General features: G+C 32.4%; 2 protein-coding genes and 1 pseudogene across 2 annotated transcripts; all 3 read left to right on the forward strand.

Annotated features, from left to right (window-relative positions):
- Nucleotides 1–1,632: 1,632 nt before the first annotated feature.
- LOC120159732 lies at nt 1,633–9,128 on the forward strand (annotated as a pseudogene).
- A 445-nt stretch (nt 9,129–9,573) lies between these two features.
- On the forward strand, nt 9,574–10,413 carry LOC120159754 (short-chain dehydrogenase ptmH-like). The gene has a single exon (XM_039170316.1). It carries the CDS (start codon nt 9,574–9,576, stop codon nt 10,411–10,413), a length of 840 nt encoding a protein of 279 aa, XP_039026247.1.
- Nucleotides 10,414–13,153: 2,740 nt separating this feature from the next.
- On the forward strand, nt 13,154–15,097 carry LOC120159730 (1-aminocyclopropane-1-carboxylate synthase CMA101-like). Its single transcript, XM_039170290.1, has 5 exons — nt 13,154–13,259; nt 13,296–13,463; nt 13,553–13,684; nt 13,757–13,917; nt 14,021–15,097. The coding sequence occupies exons 2-5, from the start codon at nt 13,317–13,319 to the stop codon at nt 14,991–14,993; spliced, it is 1,413 nt and encodes a 470-aa protein (XP_039026221.1). The 5' UTR covers nt 13,154–13,259; nt 13,296–13,316; the 3' UTR covers nt 14,994–15,097.
- Nucleotides 15,098–24,635: the final 9,538 nt, after the last annotated feature.

The raw sequence follows: 24,635 nt of genomic DNA on the forward strand, positions 1-24,635 counted from the left end.
CTTATGTATTATTTCATATTTTATTTATTTCTTTTTGATAATTCGTATTATTAAGTATATATATATAATTATTTTTATTCTAATATTATTTTAATGTTTTTTAAAGTTATCATATATATATATTTATAACTATTATATTTATTATTATTTTACTATTAACATATATAATATATTTTTCTCTTTTGCTACTATTATTATTTTACTATTAACGATATAAATATTTTTCTCTTTTACTACTATTATTATCATTATATGTATATTTTATTGTATTTTATTTTTTATTTTTACTTTTTTTTAAACATATGCATATATATACATTTAATTATATTTTATATTTTATACTTCTTTATTTTTTGTTTTCATGTATTTATATTATATACATTATTATTATTTTATTTTATTAAATTATTTTTTCGTATTATATTATTATATATATATATTATATCATAATGTTTTTTTTGTTTATTCATTCTTACTATATTATAGGGATACATCACACTCATTTATTAACTACGGTCCTACCCCTTATCGTCTTTTTCCTTCCCGACAGTTATACTTCACCAAACCTTAACTTTCTTTTTTTACTTTCTTTTGGTGTGATTGCGTTTTTTTATTTTACTACTTATTATCATTATTATTTTGCACTTAATAATTATATATTTTATTCCTCTTTTAGTTTTTCATCATTTTTTTTTATTTTTCCCTTCTATTTTCTTTATTTCATTTACTCTTATTTCCTTTTTCCTTTAACGCGTTTCTCGACTTTTTAAGGGTACTCTTTCAAATTGATCGGAGGTGAGTAATTTTGGATCATATGTTACCTTTAAATTTTAACTTTCGATTTTCTTAATTAAAAACAACTGGAAATTACGTAGTACCGAAAGGGCGGTTCAAGGGTGCTAATCCTTCCTTGACCGTAACCGACTCCCGAATCCGACATATCTTTGGTAAGACGCAGATCAGGTAAGATATAAGGTATCCGATTAACCTATTTTTTTTAAATAAATAATCGGTGGCGACTCCAATCACATTTTTTAAGTCGAAGCCAAATTCTGTGGCCCAACCGAAAGACGGTTACGACAGTCATCTTGATCAGTCGTTGACGATGTCAAATCAAAACCTGAAAAAATAAACGAAAACAACAACCAAACAACTGAAAATGTGACATAGAGACAAAAAACGTATCATAAAGACAGAAGAATATGTGAAAAAAAAACAGAATTATTAAGAATAAAAAAGAAAAAAAAACAAATATAAACTATAATAAAGCAAAAAAAATAATGAATATCAACGATCAACAATCAATACAAAATTAGTGTTGCCTTCGATCATAAAATTAAAGAAAAAAAAGACTAACGACGACCGTAAAAAAGATAGAAAAGATAACAAACTCTAGTTATTTCTTTTGTAATTAATTATTTTAGTGCTTCAATATTGATTTTTTTTAATTAACAATATAAAAGTTCAGGTGATAAAAATGAAATTTTTTAAATGAGTAGAGAAGCAAAATTAAGTGACCAAAAGTAGTTTACTCGAAAAAATCAAGTGAAAGTGGTTGTTTAAAAAAACTGTTGCCGCCATCCGCCATACATATTGGCAGAACTTCCGCCACATAAACAGCACAAACACTACTTTCGACGGTTGATTTAACTTCCCATTGCATGTCCTTCAAAAGAAAAAAAAATTGAAATTCCAAAAACCTATGGCAACCATGTCTTCAAGAAATTTTCGCTGTTATTCAACTCCGAAATCCCAATCCCCTTCAGTCATTTCTTCTTCTTCTTCTCACTTCCTTACTCCAAAGAAAGTTAGCTTTAAACCCACCAAGCAAATCACTTTGAACAGTAACGTTGGTAACTCCCGTTTCATGGTCAGTGTCTCTTCTTCTTCCGCCCTTGAATTCTCCACCAACATCGGCGATATACTCAGCGAAGTTAGAGTTTTCACCGCTTCAGGTCAACCCGTTTTGTTCAAAGACCTCTGGGACCAAAATGAGGTATATATTATTTCTATCAATTTAAATTCAAATTTAATCTTTTTTTTTGTTTAATACGATAGTTTTTGGGAACCCAAAGTTGTCAACTATCGGAATTTTGATTCAGGGAGTAGCTGTCGTTGCATTTTTGAGGTATTTCGAATGCTTTTGCTGGTAAAAGTATTTGTGAGCCATCTTTGTTAATCTATGAAATTGGGTCTTTCAACTAATCGATTTATATGTATTCGTTGCTCTTCGAAGTTGGGAACTTGCTTCAGTTCTGAAAGAAGCAAAGCCTAAATTCGATTCAGCTGGTGTGAAATTAATTGCTGTTGGTGTTGGTACTCCCGATAAAGCTCGTATCCTTGCCGAGAGGGTATTGATTTTGAGTGTTTCTGCATTTCCCCATGTCTTAGTTTGGAGCTAATGTCAATAATTATGGCAGCAGCCGGCTGCTAATTTAGTCTAAGTGGACAGTCAACTTTGGTTGATTTTAGTAAGGTATAATTACAAAATTTAATCATTAAATTTTAAGGTATTTACAAGATTAAATCCTTAAGATTTAGCTATAAATACCATAGCCCATTTAGCTTTAAAACCATCCCAAAGCATTTTAGCTTTCTTCCAATACTAGAGAATTTAAAGAGTTTCTTGAGAGTTATTTTTCTCCTTTTTATCAAGAGAGAATTATCATTGTTTTCTTCCATACGTAAATTTTGTGTCTCTTTTATCTTCATTTTTATTTTCTCAAATTATCAGTTGCGATTTTGCTCTATCCAATAGTCGTCTTTAGCAATAATTGGTATCAGAGCCAGATTTGAGTGTGTAATATCTGCTTATTGTCTTTGTGGTTGCCACCAAAAGATGGATCTTCCAACATAAGAAAATAAGAATGTATTACCCATTCTTTGAGGTTTTAGAGAACTATTCACGATAGTGAAATAGTGAGAGCTATCAATAATTGAAGCTTTGGCAACAAAATTTGACATTGAAAAGTTCAATGGGAGAAATTTATCATTGTGGAAATTGAAGATGAAGGCCATTCTCAGGAAAGACGGGTGTCTAGCGGCTATCAATGAAAGGCCGATGGATTTCGCATATGACATAAAATGGAACGAGATGGACGGGAATGCTATGGCAAACTTTCATCTAGCATTAGTAGATGAAGTATTGTCAAGCATCGAGGAGAAGAAGACAGCTAAAGAGATATGGGATCATCTCACCAAATTGTATGAGGCTACATCGCTGCACAATAAAATTTTCCTTAAGAGGAAATTGTACACTCTCCGTATGCCAGAATCTACTTCAGTGACGGAGCACTTAAATACACTGAACACCTTATTTTCTCAGCTTACATCCTTAAGCTATAAAATAGGAAAACAAGAACGTGCTGAACTTCTACTTTAAAGTCTACCGGATTCGTACGATCAACTCATCATCAACTTGACAAACAGTAATGTCACCAGTGTAGTCTTCGATAACGTTGCAGCTGCTGTTCTATAAGAAGAAAATCGGCGCAAGAACAAGACAGACAGACAAGTAAATCTGCAACAAGCAGAAGCGTTGATAACGATTAGAGGGAGATCAACAGAACGTGGCCAAAGCAGCAGTCACAAACATGGTAGATCGAAGTCAAGAAGCAAAAAGAATTTAAAGTGCTACCACTGTGGAAAGAAGGGTCACTTGAAGAAGGATTATTGGAGTCTAAATAAAAACTCCAATCCACAGGGCAGTACCGCAAACACTTCAGATGATGGATATGCTCTATGCTATGAAGCGTCAACCACCGTGGAATGTAGAAAACGATTTGCAGACATATGACTCATTGATTCGGGAGCAACATATCACATGACTTCAAGAAGAGAATGGTTCCATCAGTATGAACCTGTCTCAGGAGGATCTGTGTATAGTTGCAATGATCATGCCTTAGAGATCATTGGCGTGGGAACCATCAAATTGAAGATGTACGATGAAACAATCAAAGTTGTTCGAGATGTGCGGCACGTGAAAGGCTTGAAGAAAAATTTATTATCCTACGGATTGTTGGATAATAATGCAAGCAAGATTGAAACACATAAAGGAATCATGAAGGTGTTCCGTGGAGCGCTTGTGGTGCTGAAAGGCGAAAAGATAACTGCAAACTTGTACATGCTGAAGGGAGAGACTTTGCTAGAAGCTGAAGGGAGAGACTTTGCTAGAAGTAGAAGCCTCTGTTGCCTCATGTAGTTCAGATTCTTCAATGCTATGTCATCAGAAACTTGGACACATGTCAGAACAATGAATGAAAGTCCTTGTGGAGGAAAAGCTACTTCCAGGCTTAACAAATGTATCACTTACTTTGTGTGAGCATTGCATAACAAGTAAGCAGCACCGGTTAAAATTCAACACGTTAAATTCTAGAGGTAAAAGTGTTCTAGAATTGGTTCACTATGACGTATGGAAAGAACCAGTTACATCCCTAGGCGGAGCAAAATATTTTGTCTCATTTATTGATGACTACTCTAGGAGATGTTAAGTGTACCCTATTAAGAAGAAGTCAGATGTGTTTTCAACTTTCAAAAACTTCAAAGCGCGGGTGGAACTTGATTCTGGAAATAAGATCAAGTGTTTCAGAACAGATAATGGAGGAGAATACACAAGCGAAGAATTTAATGACTTTTGCAAGAAAGAAGGCATCAAAAGACAGTTTACAGTGGCGAACACTCCTCAACAAAATGGAGTGGCAGAGCGGATGAACAGAACCATGTTAGAAAGAACAAGAGCATTGTTGAGGGACGTAGGCCTAGAAAAATCATTCTGGGCAGAAGCAGTCAATACCGCCTGTTATTTGGTGAATTGAGCTCCATCAACTGCAATAGAGCTGAAGACACCAATGAAGATGTGGACTGGTAAACCAGTTGATTATTCAAACTTCCATGTATTTGGAAGTATAGTGTACGTGATGTACAATGCCCAAGAAATTTTAAAGCTGGATCCAAAATCCAAGAAATGCAAATTCTTGGGGTATGCTGATTGAGTAAAGGGGTATCGCTTGTGGGATCTCACTGCCCGCAAAGTGATCATTAGTAGGGATGTTATCTTTGTAGAAGATAAGCTACAAAGAAAAGAATATGATGACAGCGCTGAAAAGTCAGAGACTACACAGATACATGTGGAAAAGGAGTTTGAACAAGGAGATTCTTCTGAAGCGGAACCAGCACATGATAAACAAGAATCAGAGAGTTCTGAAGCTCCAACAACTCGTCAATCAGATCGTGTGAGAAGACGTTCCAATTGGCACTCAGATTATGTTATAGAAGGTAATATTGCATACTGTCTTTTGACAGAGGACGGTGAGCCATCAACATACCAGGAGGCAATAAACAGCTCAAATGCTTCATTGTGGATGATGGCGATGCAAGAAGAAATTGAAGCCCTTCATAAAAATAATACATGGGACCTTGTGTCACTACCACAAGGAAGGAAGCCAATTGGTAACAAATGAGTTTTCAAAATCAAGCGAAATGGTGACGATCAAGTGGAGAGGTATCGTGCAAGACTGGTGGTCAAAGGATATGCTCAGAAAGAATGTATTGATTTCAATGAAATTTTTTCTCATGTGGTTTGACTAACAACAGTTCGAGTAGTCTTGGCAATGTGTGCTACATTGAATTTACATCTGGAATAGCTAGATGTTAAAACAACTTTTCTTCATGGAAATCTTGAAGAAGAGATTTATATGCTCCAGCCTGAAGTTTTGAAGAAGACGAAAAGAAAAACTTGGTTTGCAGGTTGAACAAATCTCTGTACGGTCTAAAGTAGGCGCCGAGGTGTTGGTATAAGAGATTTGATTCCTTCATTATGTGCCTTGGATACAACAGACTTAATGCAGACCCTTGTGCTTATTTCAAGAGGTCTGGTGATAACAATTTTGTTATATTACTGTTGTATGTGGATGACATATTGGTTGCAGGACCCAACAAAGATCATATTGAAGAATTGAAGGCACAACTGGCTAGGGAATTTGAAATGAAGGACTTCGGATCAGCAAACAAGATTCTATGGATGCAAATTCACCGAGATAGAAGTAATAAGAAAATTTGGCTTTCACAAAAGAATTACTTGAAGAAGATCTTGTCACGATTCAGCATGCAAGATTGTAAGCCAATTTATACCCCTATTCCTATTAACTTCAAATTATCCTCCAGTATGAGTCATAGCAGTGAAGAAGAGAGGATGGAGATGTCTCGAGTGCCGTATGCATCAGCAGTGAGAAGTTTGATGTTCGCTATGATATGCACAAGACCAGACATTGCACAAGCAGTGAGAGTGGTTAGTCGGTACATGGCGAATTCAGGCAAAGAGAATTGGAATACAGTAAAAAGGATCCTGAGATACATCAAAGGGACCTCAAATATTGCATTATGTTACGGAGGATCAAACTTACTAATCAATGGGTATGTAGATTCTGACTATGCAGGAGATTTGGATAAAAGCAAATCTACTACATGATATGTGTTTAAAGTTGCTGGTGGAGCTGTAAGATGGGTTTCAAAATTGCAGTCAGTTGTGGCTACATCCACAACAGAGGCAGAATATGTAGCAGCTACACAAGCCAGTAAAGAAGCAATTTGGTTGAAGATGCTATTGGAGGAGCTTGGGCACAATCAAGAGCATGTTTCTCTGTTTTGTGACAGTCAAAGCGCCTTGCATCTAGCAAGGAATCCAGTATTTCATTCAAGAACAAAGCACATACAAGTTCAGTACCATTTCATTCGTGAAAAGGTGGAAGAAGGAACGATAGATATGCATAATATCCATACCAAAGACAACATAGCAGATTTCATGACGAAGGCGATCAACGCTGATAAATTTACCCGGTGTCGATCTTCTTGTGGCCTGTTAGAGACGTAAGCAACATGATGGTACAAGGTAGAAAGAATGGTGTGAATATATTATTATTCCAATCAAATCTTCAAGTGGGAGATTGTCAATAATTGTGGTAGCAGCCGGCTGCTAATTTAGTCTAAGTGGGCAGCCAACTTTGGTTGATTTTAGTAAGGTATAATTACAAAATTTAATCACTAAGCTTTAAGGTATTTATAAGATTAAGTCCTTAAGATTTAGCTATAAATACCCTAGCCCATTTAGCTTTAAAACCATCCCAAAGTATTCTAGCTTTCTTCCAATACTAGAGAATTTAGAGAGTTTCTTGAGAGTTGTTTTTCTCCTTTTTATCAAGAGAGAATTATCATTGTTTTCTCCTTGGTAGATAGGGAGAAGTTGTAATTCCTATTTTCTCATAGTGAAATTCTTCTACTGTTGCCCGTGGTTTTTACCCTATTTTATTTAGGGGTTTTCCACGTAAATTTTGTGTCTCTTTTATCTTATTTTTATTTTCTCAAATTATCAGTTGTGATTTTGCTCTATTCGATAGCAGTCTTCAGCAACAACTAATTACCACTTGCATTTAGGGGTGTTCATTCGGTTAATTCGGTGGTCGAACCGACCGAACTATCATTTTCGAATTAACCGAATTTTTTTTCTTTAACCGTTAACCGAATCGAACTTTTTTTCGAAAATATTAACCGAACCGAATAAATTTCGGTTAATTTTCGAATTAACAATTTTTTTTAGAATTTTAGAATTTAATATTTTTTAATTAAAAATAATAATTTACAATTAATTTAAATAATATCTAATTATAAATAATATCTAATTAATTTGATTCAAACATTTTGCATTTAGTTTTGATATTATTTTAATTAATTAATATTGGTTTGGGTTTTAAATGGATTTTAAATAGATTGAGCCTCTTAATATAATTATATTTAAAGGTTAATTCGGTTAATTAAGCGATTTCGAACCGAATTAACCGTTAACCGAATTTCAAAAAAATCCTTAACCGTTCCCCGACCGAATTAATTCGGTGACTGACCGAATTAACCGAACTAATTCGGTTCGATCGGTTAATTCAGTTAAAACCGAATTTTGAACACCCCTACTGGAATTCATGGAATTTGCAGGTACCCTTTCCAATGGACTCCCTTTAAGCTGATCCTCAACGCAAGGTAACATTATGTTGCTATGTTATACGGACTTGAGTGTGAATATAGGATACGGGTATGTGTTTGATGCTATATATTCTTGTTGATAGGAATAAATTGTTTTCGTCAACTGTTGACGATTCACTTTCTTCTGGTTTTAGTGAGGAGCAGTAGTCGGTAAGATTCGATCGTGGACTGGTGGTTAATCTATGTGAGAAGAAGAGTGAAGGTAGAAGGAAATAAGCAATGTAAGTGTGAGATGGAGTTGAGAGAGAGTCCTTTCAGTCTTTCCTTGGGGGAATAAATATCTTAATTATAGGATGACCGATATCAAGCCTAAGATCATAATGTCTGTTAATAGGCTGACATATTATGTAGATACGTCTGTCAACTATCATATTTGACTATGTCAAAGATCACGTCAAAAACAAGGCATAATAGACTCCAGAGGACGATCCCGGCGTGAAAAGTTCCGAAAGTGATGTGATGTTTATGGTGAACTTTCAAAGGTTTTGTTCAGAGAATTGAGTCTTTCGGAGAGTTTTCTTCGAACGTATATCACTTCTAAAAATTTTCATGTATTCAAGGATGATATATAAAATATACTCCGGAGAGAAATGACGATTTGGAGTAAAGTATATGTTATGCTCATTAATCATGTTGTCTTTCAGGCATATGATGTTCTGGGTTTATACTATGGTCTTGCAATCCAGCCAGTGTAATTTCCATTCTCATCTTGTAAGAAAGTACATTTCTTGTTCATAGAAAGACACTTGTTAACCGATTTGTATAAATTTCATATGTATGGACAGGCAAAGGTGTTCTCAAGACTTGATGAAGTGAAGAAAGCTATGGAAAACTATACCATCAGTGCAACTCCAGACGACGTTAGCAGTGTATTACAACAGGTTTGTGAATTTCTCTTACCAATCCTCATGATCCGTGCTCCGGTATATATCAGCTGGATGATCGATTGGGTTTGATTCGGTTCTTTTAACAGGGAGGGATGTTTGTCTTCAAAGGTAAACAATTGTTATATGCACGAAAAGACGAAGGGACCGGCGATCATACTCCTTTAGACGATATCTTTGATGTTTGCTGCGAAACTCCGGTTGCATGAGCCATGAAGTGTTCTGTAAACTGTTCGATTTGCCAATTAGAAAGTGAGCTGGCTATATGTGATTATTTAAAACTGTAGACGTATCTATAAAGATATGATTATTTAGTTAAAATTTCGAGTTAGTGGAATTGACTAATCATATCTTAAACTTAAACTTTAATTTAAATTTAAATTTTTTCGAGTCGAGTTTATGAAATTCTAAAGAATAATATTAAATCAAAATTAAAATCAAGGCATATTCTCCGTCTGAAGTCATACTCGAAACGAACAAGCCACCAAGCTCCAATTTTGCAGGCCAATTTTGATGTAATCAAGCATATGCCTCAAGGCATATTCTCCATTTGAAGTCATAGTAATAAACAAGAAAAACAAAGCCTTGTTGGATACAATATTCTGCACTACCAATCCATTATAAAAGAAACAATCAAACAATAATACCAACACAACCGAAAATGCACGAGCCCAAGGTTGTTCTAGTCACCGGTTGTGCCAAAGGTGGCATTGGATATGAGTATTGCCGGGCGTTTAATGAGCAGGGTTGCCGTGTCATTGCCTCCGACATCCCTCAACGCAAGGATGACATGGTAGATTACGATTCCGATAAAATCGAAACAATAGAGCTCGATGTTTCATCGGATGAGAGCGTGTCGTCAGCTGTGGATGGTGTTATATCCAAGTATGGCCGCATTGATTTACTCATAAATAACGCGGGAATAGGAAGCACCGGACCGTTAGCCGAGCTTTCCCTAGATGCAATCCAGAGAGCTTGGGAAATCAACACACTGGGGCAGCTGAGGATGGTGCAACAAGTTGTGCCTCACATGGCATCAAGGCGTCAGGGAATTATAGTAAACGTAGGGAGCGTCGTCGGGAAGGTGCCGACACCATGGGCGGGGTCATACTGTTCTAGCAAGGCTGCTGTCCATGCCATGACCAACACCTTGCGTGTTGAATTAAGGCCCTTTGGCATTGATGTAGTCCTCGTGGTGCCCGGTGCAATAAGATCGAATTTCGGAAACTCTAGCCTCGAGAATCTCAGAAACAATGACTGGAAACTTTATAAGGAATTCAAGGATTCCATTGCTGAGAGAGCCAGGGCGTCGCAAGGTTCGAAGGCAACGGATGCGACGATGTTTGCTAGACATGTAGTGAAGAAGGTTTTGAGTCGTAAGCCACCAAAGCAGATAGTATTCGGCCACATGACTGGCTTGTTCACTGTGCTTTCGTGTTCGCCACTTTGGGTTAGAGATATGTTTTTCAATAACCGTTTCAACCTAAATAAGATCAAGTAATTATGAACTACTTTGTCTATTGGTGAACAAAATTTTCAAGTTTGGTTCATAATTATTTTAAATAATTAAATTATATATATATATATATATATATATATATATATATACTACTTCTCTCTAGGTGTTTAAAAATGTTTTTTTTTATTTTATCAATAATAAATTTTAAATAATAAAAATTAAAAAAATTGACCACTAAAGTTCAATAAAAAATAGTTTTAATAGGATGAAGAAAATATCTTATTTGGATTCCGATATCAGTACGGGGTATGAATAATTTTCTTTCACTTATAGTTTAAGAATACTTTTTTTTATCGTGCTCAATTTTTTTTAAAATTTGTACCATACTTATTTTAAATAATTAAATTTTATAAAATATATATTAAAAAAATATTTAATTTAAAATTTTAAAATATATTTTTCTCAAATTTTTATTATTAATAATTTTTAAATGATAAAAATTTAACTATCAAATATCAATAAATGACCATTTTAATAGAATAAAGAGAATTTTATTTAGATTTAGAAGTGAAAATGAGATTTCGTTCTTGTCACACGCCGTTAAGAATAAATAGAATTATTGACATATCACCATAAGATAATATCACACCATCATTAAAAAAAAAATTCACTTCAGCAATAATTTTTATCTTTTAACGGAAGATGACCGAAACAAAACAAAAAGTGACTTTAAGTATGAGTTTAAAAAGAATAATTAGATAATCAAAATATAACTAAAAAAGTAATTGAGTGACTAAATATGCAATTTATCCTAAAATTATATCGGAGTACGAATGGGCTTGGATGCAAGTCCCAAATCGGAAACAACGGGATGCGACCATAAATAAAGAGTCCACTTTTGATTGAAGAAAAAGAAAGAAGAGAAGTTAGTGTGATAAATCAAATCTTAATTCCTCTGGATTTGATAGGCTTGCTGAGTTGGAGGATGAATCTTCCTTGCTGAGTTGCTGAGTTGGTGTGATATGCTTGCTGAGTTGCTGGGTTGGTGTGATATGCTTGCTGAGTTGGAGGATGAATCTGAGTTGGTAACTTTTCGGGCACCCCAAGGACCAAGTATAAATATCTCAACGACGACTTCCATTCTCTCTATATATTAACGTGTTTAAGCTCTTGTTTCCTTCTCCATTTATACAAGGTGCAGATGTATATGGTTTTGATGAGATTCAATTGCATACTCATTATCTTGAAAAAATTATTAAATTTAATTTAATATATTAAAACGAATAAAAAATAAAAAAAATTATATACTCATTTTTTTCCTTAGAAATGAGAATATTAAAATTTTGAACTTTTATTTTCTAGTTTCTTAGGTTCGCCACTTATTTATACCGCTTTTCACTTATTCAAATATAGAATACTACAATTTTAAATAAAATGAATTTTAATTTGAGTTTTTTTTTAAATTATGAAAATAAAACTAATTCATTTCATTTAATTATAATAATATAAAAATATTAATATTGTTTTATTATTTTTTAAATAACAAAATGAACTATTTTCAAACCGGCAATATGCACCTCTAGTGGCGACATGAGGGTTCGATGGGTTAATAAAAGAAAGGGCATATGGACCAGAGTTGCACCCTACATATGACCTATAGATCCCAAATTTAGCATACACTTTGTTGTGGGTCAATCATGCTATTTGCTGTCGGTATAATTTTCTAGATTATAGTAATTTTTAACATATTACTATGCGTAATAAATTTAATTTGGACTATATAACTAATTTAATTTTAGTAGATATTCATTTTATTAATTAAAATGAATAAATTTAATCAATTATAGTTATTGCCGATTTAAAAATCAATCATAGGTCCCTTTTTTTTCTTTCCATATTCACTGCTCTACATTTTTTCACTTTTTTTATTTTTCACTTTTTAGAATTTGTTTTGTAGGTATAAATTTTTATTTTATTTTGTTATAATAAGTAATAATTTCTTAAGAAAATATGGTTGTATTTGTCACCTCTGTATTATATTTTAATCTTGATTTTGTAAAGGAAAGAGATAAAGTTAAATTATTTAATCATTATATTGACTTACTCGTACTTTGGACTTTTAAATAAATTCTTTCATTTTGAAAGATAATTATATATTTTATTTGTGTTGTGATAAAGTTCGTTTGTATAATTATGTTAATATGAATGATACTTATATTTCATTTCTAATATTTTATTTTAAAACTTTGTAAATGCATATAAGACCATATTTTATATCATTTATAGAACTGATTATTTTCTACTAATAAACATAAAATATTAAATATAAAAAACTTATCTTTAATGAGAATAATTATTATTATCAAACCAACAGAGATTGGTTTAAGTGGTAAGCAGTTTGATATCGTTTAAGTGAGGTCTCGAGCTCGACTCATTGTGTATGCAGAAAATCCGTGCTGGGAGACTCACCCACCAAAATAAAGAGAGCGACGCTGGTCGCCGGATTAGTCAAAAAAAATCTTAAAACTGAGAGGGAAAAAATGTATTATAATCATAATAAAAACTTATTCAAAAATTTTGAACATCAATAACATTTTTTTCACGAATTACCCACTTCAATTATTGTAATGTCACTTCAATTTTGAGTATAATAGAAAATGATTTCTTCAGTTTTGATTTTATTATTAAGAATCGTAGTAAAAGTTTATTTGTTCCTCTAAAAAAATTATTTTTATTTTAACTCACCTAACATTACTGCTTAGCTTTATTCTCCTTTGCAAGACCCTTATATATTCAAGTGCAATAGACCACACCACTGCAAACAATTTTCTCTGCTTTAACACTTCTTCCCTCACCAGACTAAACAATCACCGATCAAACTCATTCCCTCACAACCTTAAACTAGAGCTTCTGAGATTTTTTTTTTCAATATCTTAGAAGGAAAAATGGGGTTGTTGTCAAGAAAAGCCAGTTGCAACTCTCATGGGCAAGATTCTTCTTACTTTCTAGGATGGCAGGAATACGAGAATAACCCTTACCATGAAGTCACCAACCCTAAAGGAATCATCCAAATGGGTCTTGCAGAAAATCAGGTAAAAAAAAGAACCCAGAAAAACAATGAAGTTTCATATCTCAATGGATTCTCTTACATTTGTTTTATTTTTGTTGGATTTTTTTGTAGCTCTGCTTTGATCTTTTTGAATCTTGGCTGGTGAAAAACCCAGACGCAGTTAGTTTGAAAAGAGATGGCAAATCCATATTCAAAGAGCTTGCTCTTTTCCAAGATTATCATGGCTTACCTGCATTAAAAAATGTAAGCTTTTTCTCGAACAAAAATCCCATTATTTTCAATTTCATTGGGTTTTTGATTATTTTTTATCAACAGGCATTGGTTGATTTCATGGCTGAAATCCGAAGAAACAAAGTAATTTTTGACCCAAATCATATAGTCCTCACTGCTGGTGCAACTTCAGCTAATGAAACTCTCATGTTTTGTCTCGCTGATGAAGGCGACGCTTTTCTTCTTCCTACGCCATATTATCCAGGGTATATAATTTATATGTATAACCTTATCTTTGCTTTCGTTGTGCCTTATTTTATGCATGAAAACATACGTTATTAACTGAAACTTTATTTATTTTTCTTATAGATTTGATAGAGATCTCAAGTGGCGAACTGGGGTTGAAATTATACCAATTCATTGTACCGGTTCTAATGGCTTCAAAATCACTTTGTCCGCCATTGAAGAAGCTTATCAACAAGCTCAGAAAAAGAACCTCACAGTCAAAGGGGTTTTAATAACCAACCCTTCGAATCCTTTGGGGACGACGATGGCGAGAGAAGAATTAGATTTGCTCATTAACTTCATCGACGACAAACAAATTCATTTAATCAGCGACGAGGTTTACTCCGGCACCGTTTTTAACTCTCCGTCGTTTGTTAGTGTAATGGAAGTTTTAAAGGATAAAAATCTGGAGAAAACTCAAGTATGGGAAAGAGTTCATTTGGTTTACAGTCTTTCTAAAGATCTCAGTCTTCCCGGTTTTCGAATCGGTGCGATTTACTCCAACGATTCCATCGTGGTTGCCGCCGCAACGAAGATGTCGAGCTTCGGCCTTGTTTCTTCTCAAACGCAGTATCTCCTCTCTGCCATGTTATCCGACAAGAAGTTCACGAAAGAATACGTGTCGGAAAACCACAGGCGGCTTCGACAGAGACGACGGGACCTGATTTCCGGCCTGGAAAAGGCCGGCATTCGTTGCTTAGATAGCAATGCCGGCCTGTTCTGCTGGGTCGACATGAGACACCTCTTGAATTCCGACACATTCGAAGCCGAAATGGAGCTCTGGGAGAAGATAGTTTACGATGTTAAACTGAACATTTCGCCTGGTTCTTCGTGCCACTGCGTCGAACCGGGCTGGTTCCGAGTTTGCTTCGCCAACATGTCGGAAAACACCCTGCAAATCGCCATCCAACGGTTGGAATCATTCGTTAGTTCCATCGCCACCATTAACACCCAAAGCCACGAAGAGTTGAAAAGCTTAAGAAAGAAAACACGCAACAATTGGGTTTTCCGCCTTTCATTTCAATCTTTCCATGATCGCGAACAAGATGACCGTTAAGTCTGGTTTTTCAGTTTACAGTTACCTTTTATTTCCTAATATTTTTATTTTTTATTTTATAAACAATTGCTCAAAGTAATCATTTCTTGTGTAAACGAACATAGAAACTGCACTCAATCTATGTGGGATTTGAAGTGTGTTTTATTCCACTTGTAAAATTTACTTTAAAAAATAGATTTAGATGCAAATAAAGCTGGGAATATTTTCGTAGGGTTAAAAGTAGTCACTTTTTAATTAAAAAAAATAGGGTTTGATGTTCTTAGTCAAGACTTGAGAAAGCGAAAGCACGTCAATGAATATTATTTTATTTGAAAAACAAAAATATCTATGTGCTTAGAATACCTTTAATTTAAACAGTGGGTGTGATATTTTATTTTATTATTTCACTTCAATAATGAAGAACTTCAGCAAAACAATTAACAAAAAGAAAATAATTTATGGCGAAGAGACTAGAAATCGTCGGTAAAATTAAGAAATATGATTTAATATTTTCACTTCAATTAGTAAATAAAGATGCATATATAGACATTATGGTTTTTTATGAATTAAGAAAATAATTTGTATATAAAACTATTTAAACAGAATCAAAATACGATCCATTTGCTCATTTGTTGTCAAAAAATTTAAATTATAGTTTATTACCAATAATAATAATTTCTATTAAAAAATCAATAATAATAAGTTTGAATAAGAAAAGACTACATGCAATAATTATTATATACATTATTTATATAGAATTATATATTTGTTATACTATATATCTAATTAACTTAAATTTGGTGGATAATTAGATGACGCTATTCAATGAACAAATATCAATTATTTAATGAGGTGATATATCTAATATCTTCAAACATCTTAAATCTTAATAGTTTATAACAAATTATGAATTCATTAAGAAAATAAGTAAATAAAATGGTACTAAATCAGTGCTAGGGTGGTCCGTATTTTAATTTGTGAATGGCAATAATGTGATTTTAAAAGCAACAGCGTATGTTATTAGAAAACGACAGCACATTGGAATTATTATGCGCTTAAGGTTTTATGTTATTACTTTAGCTGACTAGAAAAGGTTTGATTGTTTAGATATCTAAATTTATGTAGTTGGTCTCGAGTCATGCGTTCACACTTATTGATTGGCATGCATCTCTCTAAGCAAATACTTATGATTTGGAGAATCATTTTATACTTGAATGGTATTTTATGCTCTCTTTCATCGAATTCTTTACTAAAACATATATTAATCGAATAGTAATGATATTTAAATTTATTTTATTACTTTATGTTTTATAAACTAAGGGTCTGTTTGTTTCACGTAAAACGATTTCCGTAAAATGTTTTCCTCATTTTCCAGTGTTTGGTTGGAGGAAAACTGGTTGGTCAACGTAAAACATTTTTCCGGTCAACATAATTTCCTTTGTGTTTTCTGAAAAGTGACATACGGTCTGATTTTTCGTAAGTCATTTTCCAAACTTTTCAATTCAAAGAATAAATAATCAAAATAATTTTATTTTATTAATTTAATATTAATAAAATATTTTAATATCATTTTAATCAAAATATTAATTATTAAAATATATTTATTAATGTTTCTAATATATAATATTATATTTTAATATTATAATAAAATAATCAATTATATTATAATAATATAAGATATTATATTTTTATTTTAATAATATATAATAAATTATTAATAAAATTTATATTATTTATTAATTTCATAAAAATAATATTATTAAATTATTAATAATGAATAATATTATTTATATATTTAATATTAATCTAATAATCTAATAATATTTTAATAAAGATATTTAAAATATACTAATTAATATTTTTAAAATATATATAACACTATTACTTTAATAAATAATTAATATAATTTATAATATTTTTTATTTCAATAAAATATACCAATATTAATAATTTTATTAAAAAAATTATAAAAATAATATTTTAATAATAAATAAATTATTTTAATATTTTAAAAACAATAATAATAAGTTTTATGATAAATAATATTATTTATTGTATTTAATATTTGTAATAAATAATTTTTAAAAATTTGTCAACTAGTGGAAAAAGTGTTTAAACAATATCTTCCAAACATCGTAAAACGTTTTTCAGAAAATGTTTTTCAACAACTATAATTCATTTTATAGAAAACATTTTTCGAAAAACGTTTTCAGTGAAATAAACAGACCCTAAGAGAAAATGGTTACTTTTAGAAAATTAGATAAGAAATAAAACCCTAATGTTAGATAAGAATTAAAACCCTAATGTTCCTTTTCTTTCTAGTGCCTCACATTTGTCTTAACCTCTTTCACCAACGCTATTGATGATATTAGTCTTAGATTGATCGATGATCATTAATCATCTATCCTTTTCCCCTTTTATTTTTTCTTTGTTTTTCATATTTTTTTAACGACTCTGTACTCTCACTTCTCTCTTATCTTTAGCCCTTGTTTGTCGTCATCTCTACCTTCTTCCTCATCCCTCATGACTTTCATTGCCTCCTCTCCCCACATATGTCTTCTTTTCCCTTTGCTTTGCTTTTTTTTTTTTTGTAGGTTGCTTTCTCTCGTTCTCCTCCTCCTCCTCTAATTTGACGACTGCTACTCGACTTCTTGTTGTGACCCAATGCCATGATTTTCTGTTATAATTATAGGGCATTAGCATGTCAACATTTATCGTCTCTTCGTCAAATTTTTCATTGTTCATTCCCGATGTCCTAATAGGATATACAAGATATTGATTTCTTTCTCAATGAAACATCAGGATTATATTATCATATAAACTAATTAAATTTACTTTTAATTAGACGAATTTATCAAATTTAAATTTCGATTCGGTTTACACTCTTTCTCATTGACCATATCCAATATATGATCATCCAATGCATGTGGCATGTAGAGGGAGAAATCCCTGATTTTGTCAAACCCTCTTTTCACACCTCTAGACTAAACGATAGACCAAAACCATTATTTGCATTATGCAGCCTACAACGGTTGCATAAAATACATATATTTTAATTTCAATCTCTCTCTTGAGAGAGAAACCGCGGATTTATTTTATATATTTTTTAGAAAATAATATTTCTGATGGTTCATGATATTGATACGCGGTATTACCCGCCTCAACTGTCCATGATCCTTACATGTGATGAAGGGGTTTGGTAGCTCTCAATTTTAATAAATTAATTGTTTTAGATTGAATAAAATATATAATGAAAAATTGTTTAAAAATAAAACAAACAGACCAACAAAGTGGAATTTCGGTCTATTTTATGATCTGATTTAATGTCCAATGCATGTGCCTTTGCTACACAATATCTTTTGAAACTCAGCTAGTACTTTTCATGTCATTCTATTAACATAAAAAAGGAAAAAACTTATTAGATTTTTCCTTTAAAAATAAAAACATAGCATACTAATTAAACATATTTTATTATGCTTGTTGAATTTTTCATGTTTTTGTAATATAAAATTTAAACTAAGGACAATTTCTTAACTTTATAAATGGAAGGCAATTATATTTAAATATTTGAATTTATTATCTCTATTGTATTAAAAATATTATATCAATTAAATTAAAATTTTAAAAATATTAAATATTATATTTATAGCATATGTTTTATATTTAAAGTTATCGGGATGGTATTAATAATTAAACCTAAGGACTTGAAATTCATCAGTTGATCGTGTTAATATTTTATGTTATTATATTGATAATTATTACAGGGGTAAACTACACATTTAGCTACTTAGCTTTATCTTTCTTTAAATTTTGGTCACCTAACTTTAAAATTTTCAATTCTATCACACAATTTTTTAATTTTCTTTTTAACCCAGACGTGTATAAAGAAATTGGAAAAATTTTGCGATGTTGGAAGTTTTATTTATGAATTCAACTTAATATTTATCCTTATTCATCACTATTCGACTATCGTCGACTATCATTTATATCGTAACTAATATCAAAACATTTATTTTTTTTCTCTTTTTTCTTCTTCTAAATTTGTTTATATCGAAATCAATAAAACATAAATAAAGGCTTCGACCTTATCTTGATTCAAAATGCAATCTTAATTGTATAATCATCGTGGTACCGAGATATATTCATTTTCTTATCTTTCTCGATCTTTCCATTGTTTGGATTTGGAAGCAAATACTTTGACGCATGTGAATAAAAGGGAGTATAAAAATCTAGGTCCGAGAGGAAAGTTTCAAGTGATTTTTTGCATAAATTTACCCCAACAATTTAAAAGATATTAGACACTTAACGATCGAGTAAACAAAAAATAAAATCCAAAAATTTATGTAGTAAAACTGAAAACTTTTAAAGCTAACTGACTAAAACAAAAAGACAAAGTTAACTTACAAAAACCTAATTTATCCTTAATATACCTAGTAGTCGTATTGTTTGTTTTAGTTAAACGACAACACTGTTTTTTAGTTAATTTAGTTCGTTAAAAGCGTCGTCGGTTCTAGCAACTATTATATCACATCAAAAGTTTATTATTAAATAAAAATAATGCTTTGATACTATCATTATCAAAATTCATGTATATTCTGATCTTTGTTCATAATTTTAAAGTTTTCACTTTATTTAATTAAACTTATCTAACCGACAAAAAAACAACAGAAAAGGAAATAGTAATTTCGATTAAAAAAATGAGAAAAAAAAAGGAATGAAAGTCAATTAAGAAAGCTTTTGTCCAACCTTAACCTTGATTATGGGGACATTGACGAGAAATAAAGAAGAATTAAGAATGACATTATATCTAACATGTTAATTAATCGAATAAATTAGTAATTAATATTTTTAATAGTATTTGGTGGTTATAAGATAACATATGTTCATAATTTTATTCACCGAAGTCAAATTAGGTTTTTCAATAGTAATTAACAAACACAGTTGCTTGAATCCTGGACCTCAAAGAAGAATGACACTCCTTTAATCACTGAAGTCACTCAATAAGTTTTCAATAACTAACATAAAGAAGAATGAAAAAATGTCGAATTGGAAGGTGTTAAATTTATTAAGTGATGCTCATGATTTGATTTTGATATTGTAAATATAATAAATTAAATTAAAAAAATCATATAAAAAACGTATATAATATTTGATCCAGAATTAATCAAATAATTATTCAAACAATGATAATTGTACCGATAAAATAATAGGGCCTACAATTGATTTTGAGTTGAAGTTGGAAAGATGAGATTAATTTATTAGGGTATGGGAGTCATGTGGGTTTCATATGAGCATAGGCAGAGCGGCACATGCAAATGACCAAGCAGAACATAGAAACCACCTGCACTGCACAGTCGCACCCTATCTGTCCATGTTTATAATTCATGCAAAATTAACCTTTTTAATTGGATGAACACAACACAGAAAATAAAAATACAAAGAAACATCAAAATTTGTTTAACACAAATTACTAATATGATTATAATTTAATAAATATATAAACAAAAACATAAATATTCGAATTATAAAGTCTCGGACCCAACTGACTTGTTGTGGTACAGCATGGAGAAGTTGGGTCGGATCAAGGTGGGCTCCGGTTGTAGATTGGTGTAATTATTATTTTGGAAATTTGTTTTAACTTTTTTTATTTGAATGATTGAACAATGAAAGGCTCTTGTTGGTATTTGCCTTTTTGTCTTTATTTGGGGAAGTATTAGTTCATGAAAACGCGTGACCCATCATATGGTATGCAATCCTTTAAATTATTGTCACCGTCTTAAGTTTTTCAAGTGTTGATGGTCCATTGATCAAACTATCAACGGTCTTCAAATTTTTTTAATCCTTTTAGCTTTTTACACCGTTTCATTTTATCTTTAATTTTTTTATAACATTAAGGTTGTTCAAAATAATGTTGGGCAGTTGCTATGATGATTCATAGTAAAGGCGATACATAAAGTCGTTAAGATTAGAGATGTGTATTATTTTTGAAAATTGACATGAGTTGATTAATCGAAGTGGAACTAGACTTTAAATTATCGAGTTGAATTTAATAATTTTAAACTCGTGAGTTTTTTATTCGAGTCAGACTTGTTTTATATTTTTTGAGTCGAGCCAAACGTAACAATACTCAAATTTGATTCGACTCAATTACCACCCTAGGTGCACAAGTTTAAACGTAAAAACATTATATTTAGCGAGGGTCATTGTGTTATTGCCTCCCCGTCAAGGAGTGCAGGGAGACTAATTGACGTGCTTGCCAAATTAGATTTTGTTTTATGTACTCCAAAATTAAGCTTTAATATCTGATTAATTGGTATACACATCAATTATATTAATTTTTTCCTTCTACTTTGGTAGTCATAAGTGTTTGCTAAATGCCCCTTAAATATACACATCCTGCCTTCAATTTAACAAACACCAAGAATCTTGGTAATTATAACCTGCGCTTATCCAGTATATTTTAAGGGGTCATAACGAAATTATAAATCCTAGAGATTGAAGTATGATTTTTTCAATAAAATCTAATAAATAATGTTTTGGGGGAAATGTTTTTCTCGTATAAGATGTTAGGAAAACCATCTTTCATATTGTGTGAATGATTTTTTTTAAAACGATTTAATTATTATTGTAAGTTGTTGAACATAAGTGTCATATTCATTTAAGTTGGTTCAATAGATAGTGGTTCGATCCTTTATTAAATTGAAAACCAGAAAAGTAATTTGAAGTATATGGACCAAATTATAGAGAAAGAAAAGAATTGCATGGAAATTATTCAAATTGATAATTACAATGGGATACTATGGAAATGATAAAAGCAGGTGCTAATTTTTTATAATATTAAAAATTATTATTTCTAAAAAGAATTTAATTAATAAATATTAAATTAAGTGAATAAAACACTTAATTTCATTCTTTTTCTTCTCCGCCGAATTGACGGGGGAGAGATATTTTCATGACTTTTTTCTCGAAAAATTATCGATGATCGGTATATTTATCGATCTAATATCAATCAGATTATATTTTTTGATCTAACACCTGTAGTAGTAAAGCGCGCTCCCTGCCCGCGCTATATGCTGATTTGGCACAACGTGGGGTATAGAGCACCCCCTGTACCGCACTATATGCTGCCATGGCTTACACTTGGGTATAGCGCACCACCGGATCCGCGCTATACGCCATGTAGGGATATAGCACTGCCCCTGCTCAACGCTATACCTGGGTATGAATTATATTTAGTGCGGACCCTGGTCCGCGCTATACCTTTTATCTGAATAATTACATATAGCGCGGTGCAGGTACCGCGTCTTATATGGTTATAAATACCCTTCCCTCCCGGTTAAGTTTCTCACATCTCCCCTCTCAACTTATAAATTAATACAACAATTACGTCAACGAGTAATAATTCTGGTAATTTTCTCATATTTGATTTAGAAGTTCATGCGATTTTTCGTTATAAATTTTGTTATAATTTTTTTTATTATAATTATTATTTATTATGATTATTTGAAAAAATATTATACTAATTATTTTCAAATAATTTTTGTGTTTGTAAAATTAAAAAGCAGGAGTATACGTCAAAATAGTTTTGCGGTACAGGTAATAATATAAAATTAAATTATTTAAATTATTTACATTAATGTGTAAAAAATTTATTGTGTTATATTTTCGTTCATATATAATTTATTTAATCAGGTTTGTTTCAGTTATTTTTTTTGCAGATATAATATTGCCGCACTTTTAAACTCAAAGAATGACGCGACTTTCAGCTATTGTTTATTATGATGGTGAAATTCGAGAAGATGAAACCAACGTTGTTTTCGTATCAAATGAGCGTGTTAAAATATCATTCAAGAGAAACATAACTCTTGAAGTGCTGATAACGAATATTTCGAGGAAGATTCATGTTGAAAGTAGTAGAAGAATGTCGTCGTTGCAGTACAGATTTCCAACATCATTGTTGTCATTAACTTATACATCGTTCGAACTTTCGAACAATGATGATGTTCAAATGATGGTTGAAGCTCAAAGTAATTATTCAGACACCGCTATTGAGATGTATGCATATTTTGTTTAAGTGCGTGCTGTTCGGGGTCAATCATTAAGCTCCCACTATGGGCTGGCTGAACAAGTTGATCAAGTTGACAGCCCGACTACAGTAATGTGTAATGATTTTAATGCCATAATGGGGAGACATTCATTCGCAACTCCTTACGATATGTACCCGAGGTGGGTCCACGAACAATCCGTATGGCAACACCGCGTCCAGTTCAAGGGGAAAACATTCATCTACAAATTTCTTTGACCATATGGAGATGCCATCGACGCAACCATCTGTGCAGTTTCCATTTGACACGATGGCTTCAAGCTCCAGGGGGAGGCATTCGACTACGAGCTTTTTCGATTTCAATGTCGATATGTCTTCCAGTTCAAGGGGAAGACGTGCAAGTAGTAGGTTCTTCGACCTAAATGTGGAGAGCATGGAGGAACCATCATCTCCACCAGAAGAACCGCTTCGTGAGCCTGGTGCGGATGATGCTGAGACTGAACTATTCATTCACCCAGAATCACCGCAATTCAACTCCGTTGATGATAAAGTTCCAAGAAATGTGGCACAAACTGACCCTCCTGCACACATGTATGAAGCTGGTTATGGTGCAATGTATGGGCCAGAATTTGCGGATATGCCTCATCTCGGTGACTATGGATATTACTCATCAATAAATAATGGTGAGTTATATTTAGGCATGAAGTTTTCAAGCAAAGAAGAAGCGGTGAAGGCTATAAAAAAATTACAATATCCGTAATTCTGTTTAGTCCAGAGTCAATCGATCGACGACCGAAAAATATGTATGCTATTGTGCCCGATGCGAAAACAGATGCAATTGGATGGTTCGCGTATCGAAAATGAAGAGGAAAAACAACATATGAGAACTAACAGTATACAACGGTCCTCGTACATGTTGTGTTGGATGGGTCAACCAAGATCATCCCAACTTGGACTCTGAAATGATATGCCAAGCCATCATGTCCATGGTAAAAACAAGCTCTCATATAGCTGTTGCAGTGTTGATTTCAGCTATACAATCGCAATATAGGTACACTGTTTCCTATAAAAAAAGTTTGGTTGGCAAAACAAAATGCCATTGTCAAACTTCATGGCGAATGAGATGCATCATACAACGAACTTCCAGGTTGGTTTAGGCTGGTGCGGACGTTGAATCCTGGGATAATTATGGACTTCAAAACCTCCTATGCATACCATAATGATCGAGTTCTTCGCGATCGAAGCCAATTCTACCTGGTTTTTTGGAGTTACCCACAGTGCGTTAATGCTGCCAAATACTGCAAGCGTGTGATCCAGATCGACGAGACTTTCTTGTATGGAAAATACAAGCAAGTTTTATTATTGACAATTGTCCAAGATGGCAATCGCAACATTCTTCCAGTTGCTTTTGCTCTTGTCGAAGGAGAAGATATAGATTCTTTGGCTTTTTTCTTCCGAAATTTACGTGCACATGTTATCACGAGGGAAAACAGCTGTGTCATTTCAGATCGCGGAGCTGGGATCAAAGCAGCAATGGAGTCTTTGGGTCCAATGTGGCAACCACCCTTTGTCCAACATAGGTATTGTCTCTAATACATTGCTGCGAACTATCATGGAAG

Source organism: Hibiscus syriacus, unplaced genomic scaffold, assembly GCF_006381635.1.
Source record: "Hibiscus syriacus cultivar Baekdansim isolate YM2019G1 unplaced genomic scaffold, ASM638163v2 tig00111372_pilon, whole genome shotgun sequence".
In the NCBI taxonomy this organism is placed as follows: Eukaryota; Viridiplantae; Streptophyta; class Magnoliopsida; order Malvales; family Malvaceae; genus Hibiscus; species Hibiscus syriacus.

Coding starts and splice junctions, on each gene's coding strand:
- LOC120159754 (XM_039170316.1), top strand. CDS start 9,574: ATGCACGAGCCCAAGGTTGTTCTAGTCACCGGTTGTGCCAAAGGTGGC.
- LOC120159730 (XM_039170290.1), top strand. CDS start 13,317: ATGGGGTTGTTGTCAAGAAAAGCCAGTTGCAACTCTCATGGGCAAGAT. Junction 13,464..13,552: donor TGGGTCTTGCAGAAAATCAG/GTAAAAAAAAGA, acceptor ATTTTTTTGTAG/CTCTGCTTTGATCTTTTTGA. Junction 13,918..14,020: donor CCTACGCCATATTATCCAGG/GTATATAATTTA, acceptor TTTTTCTTATAG/ATTTGATAGAGATCTCAAGT.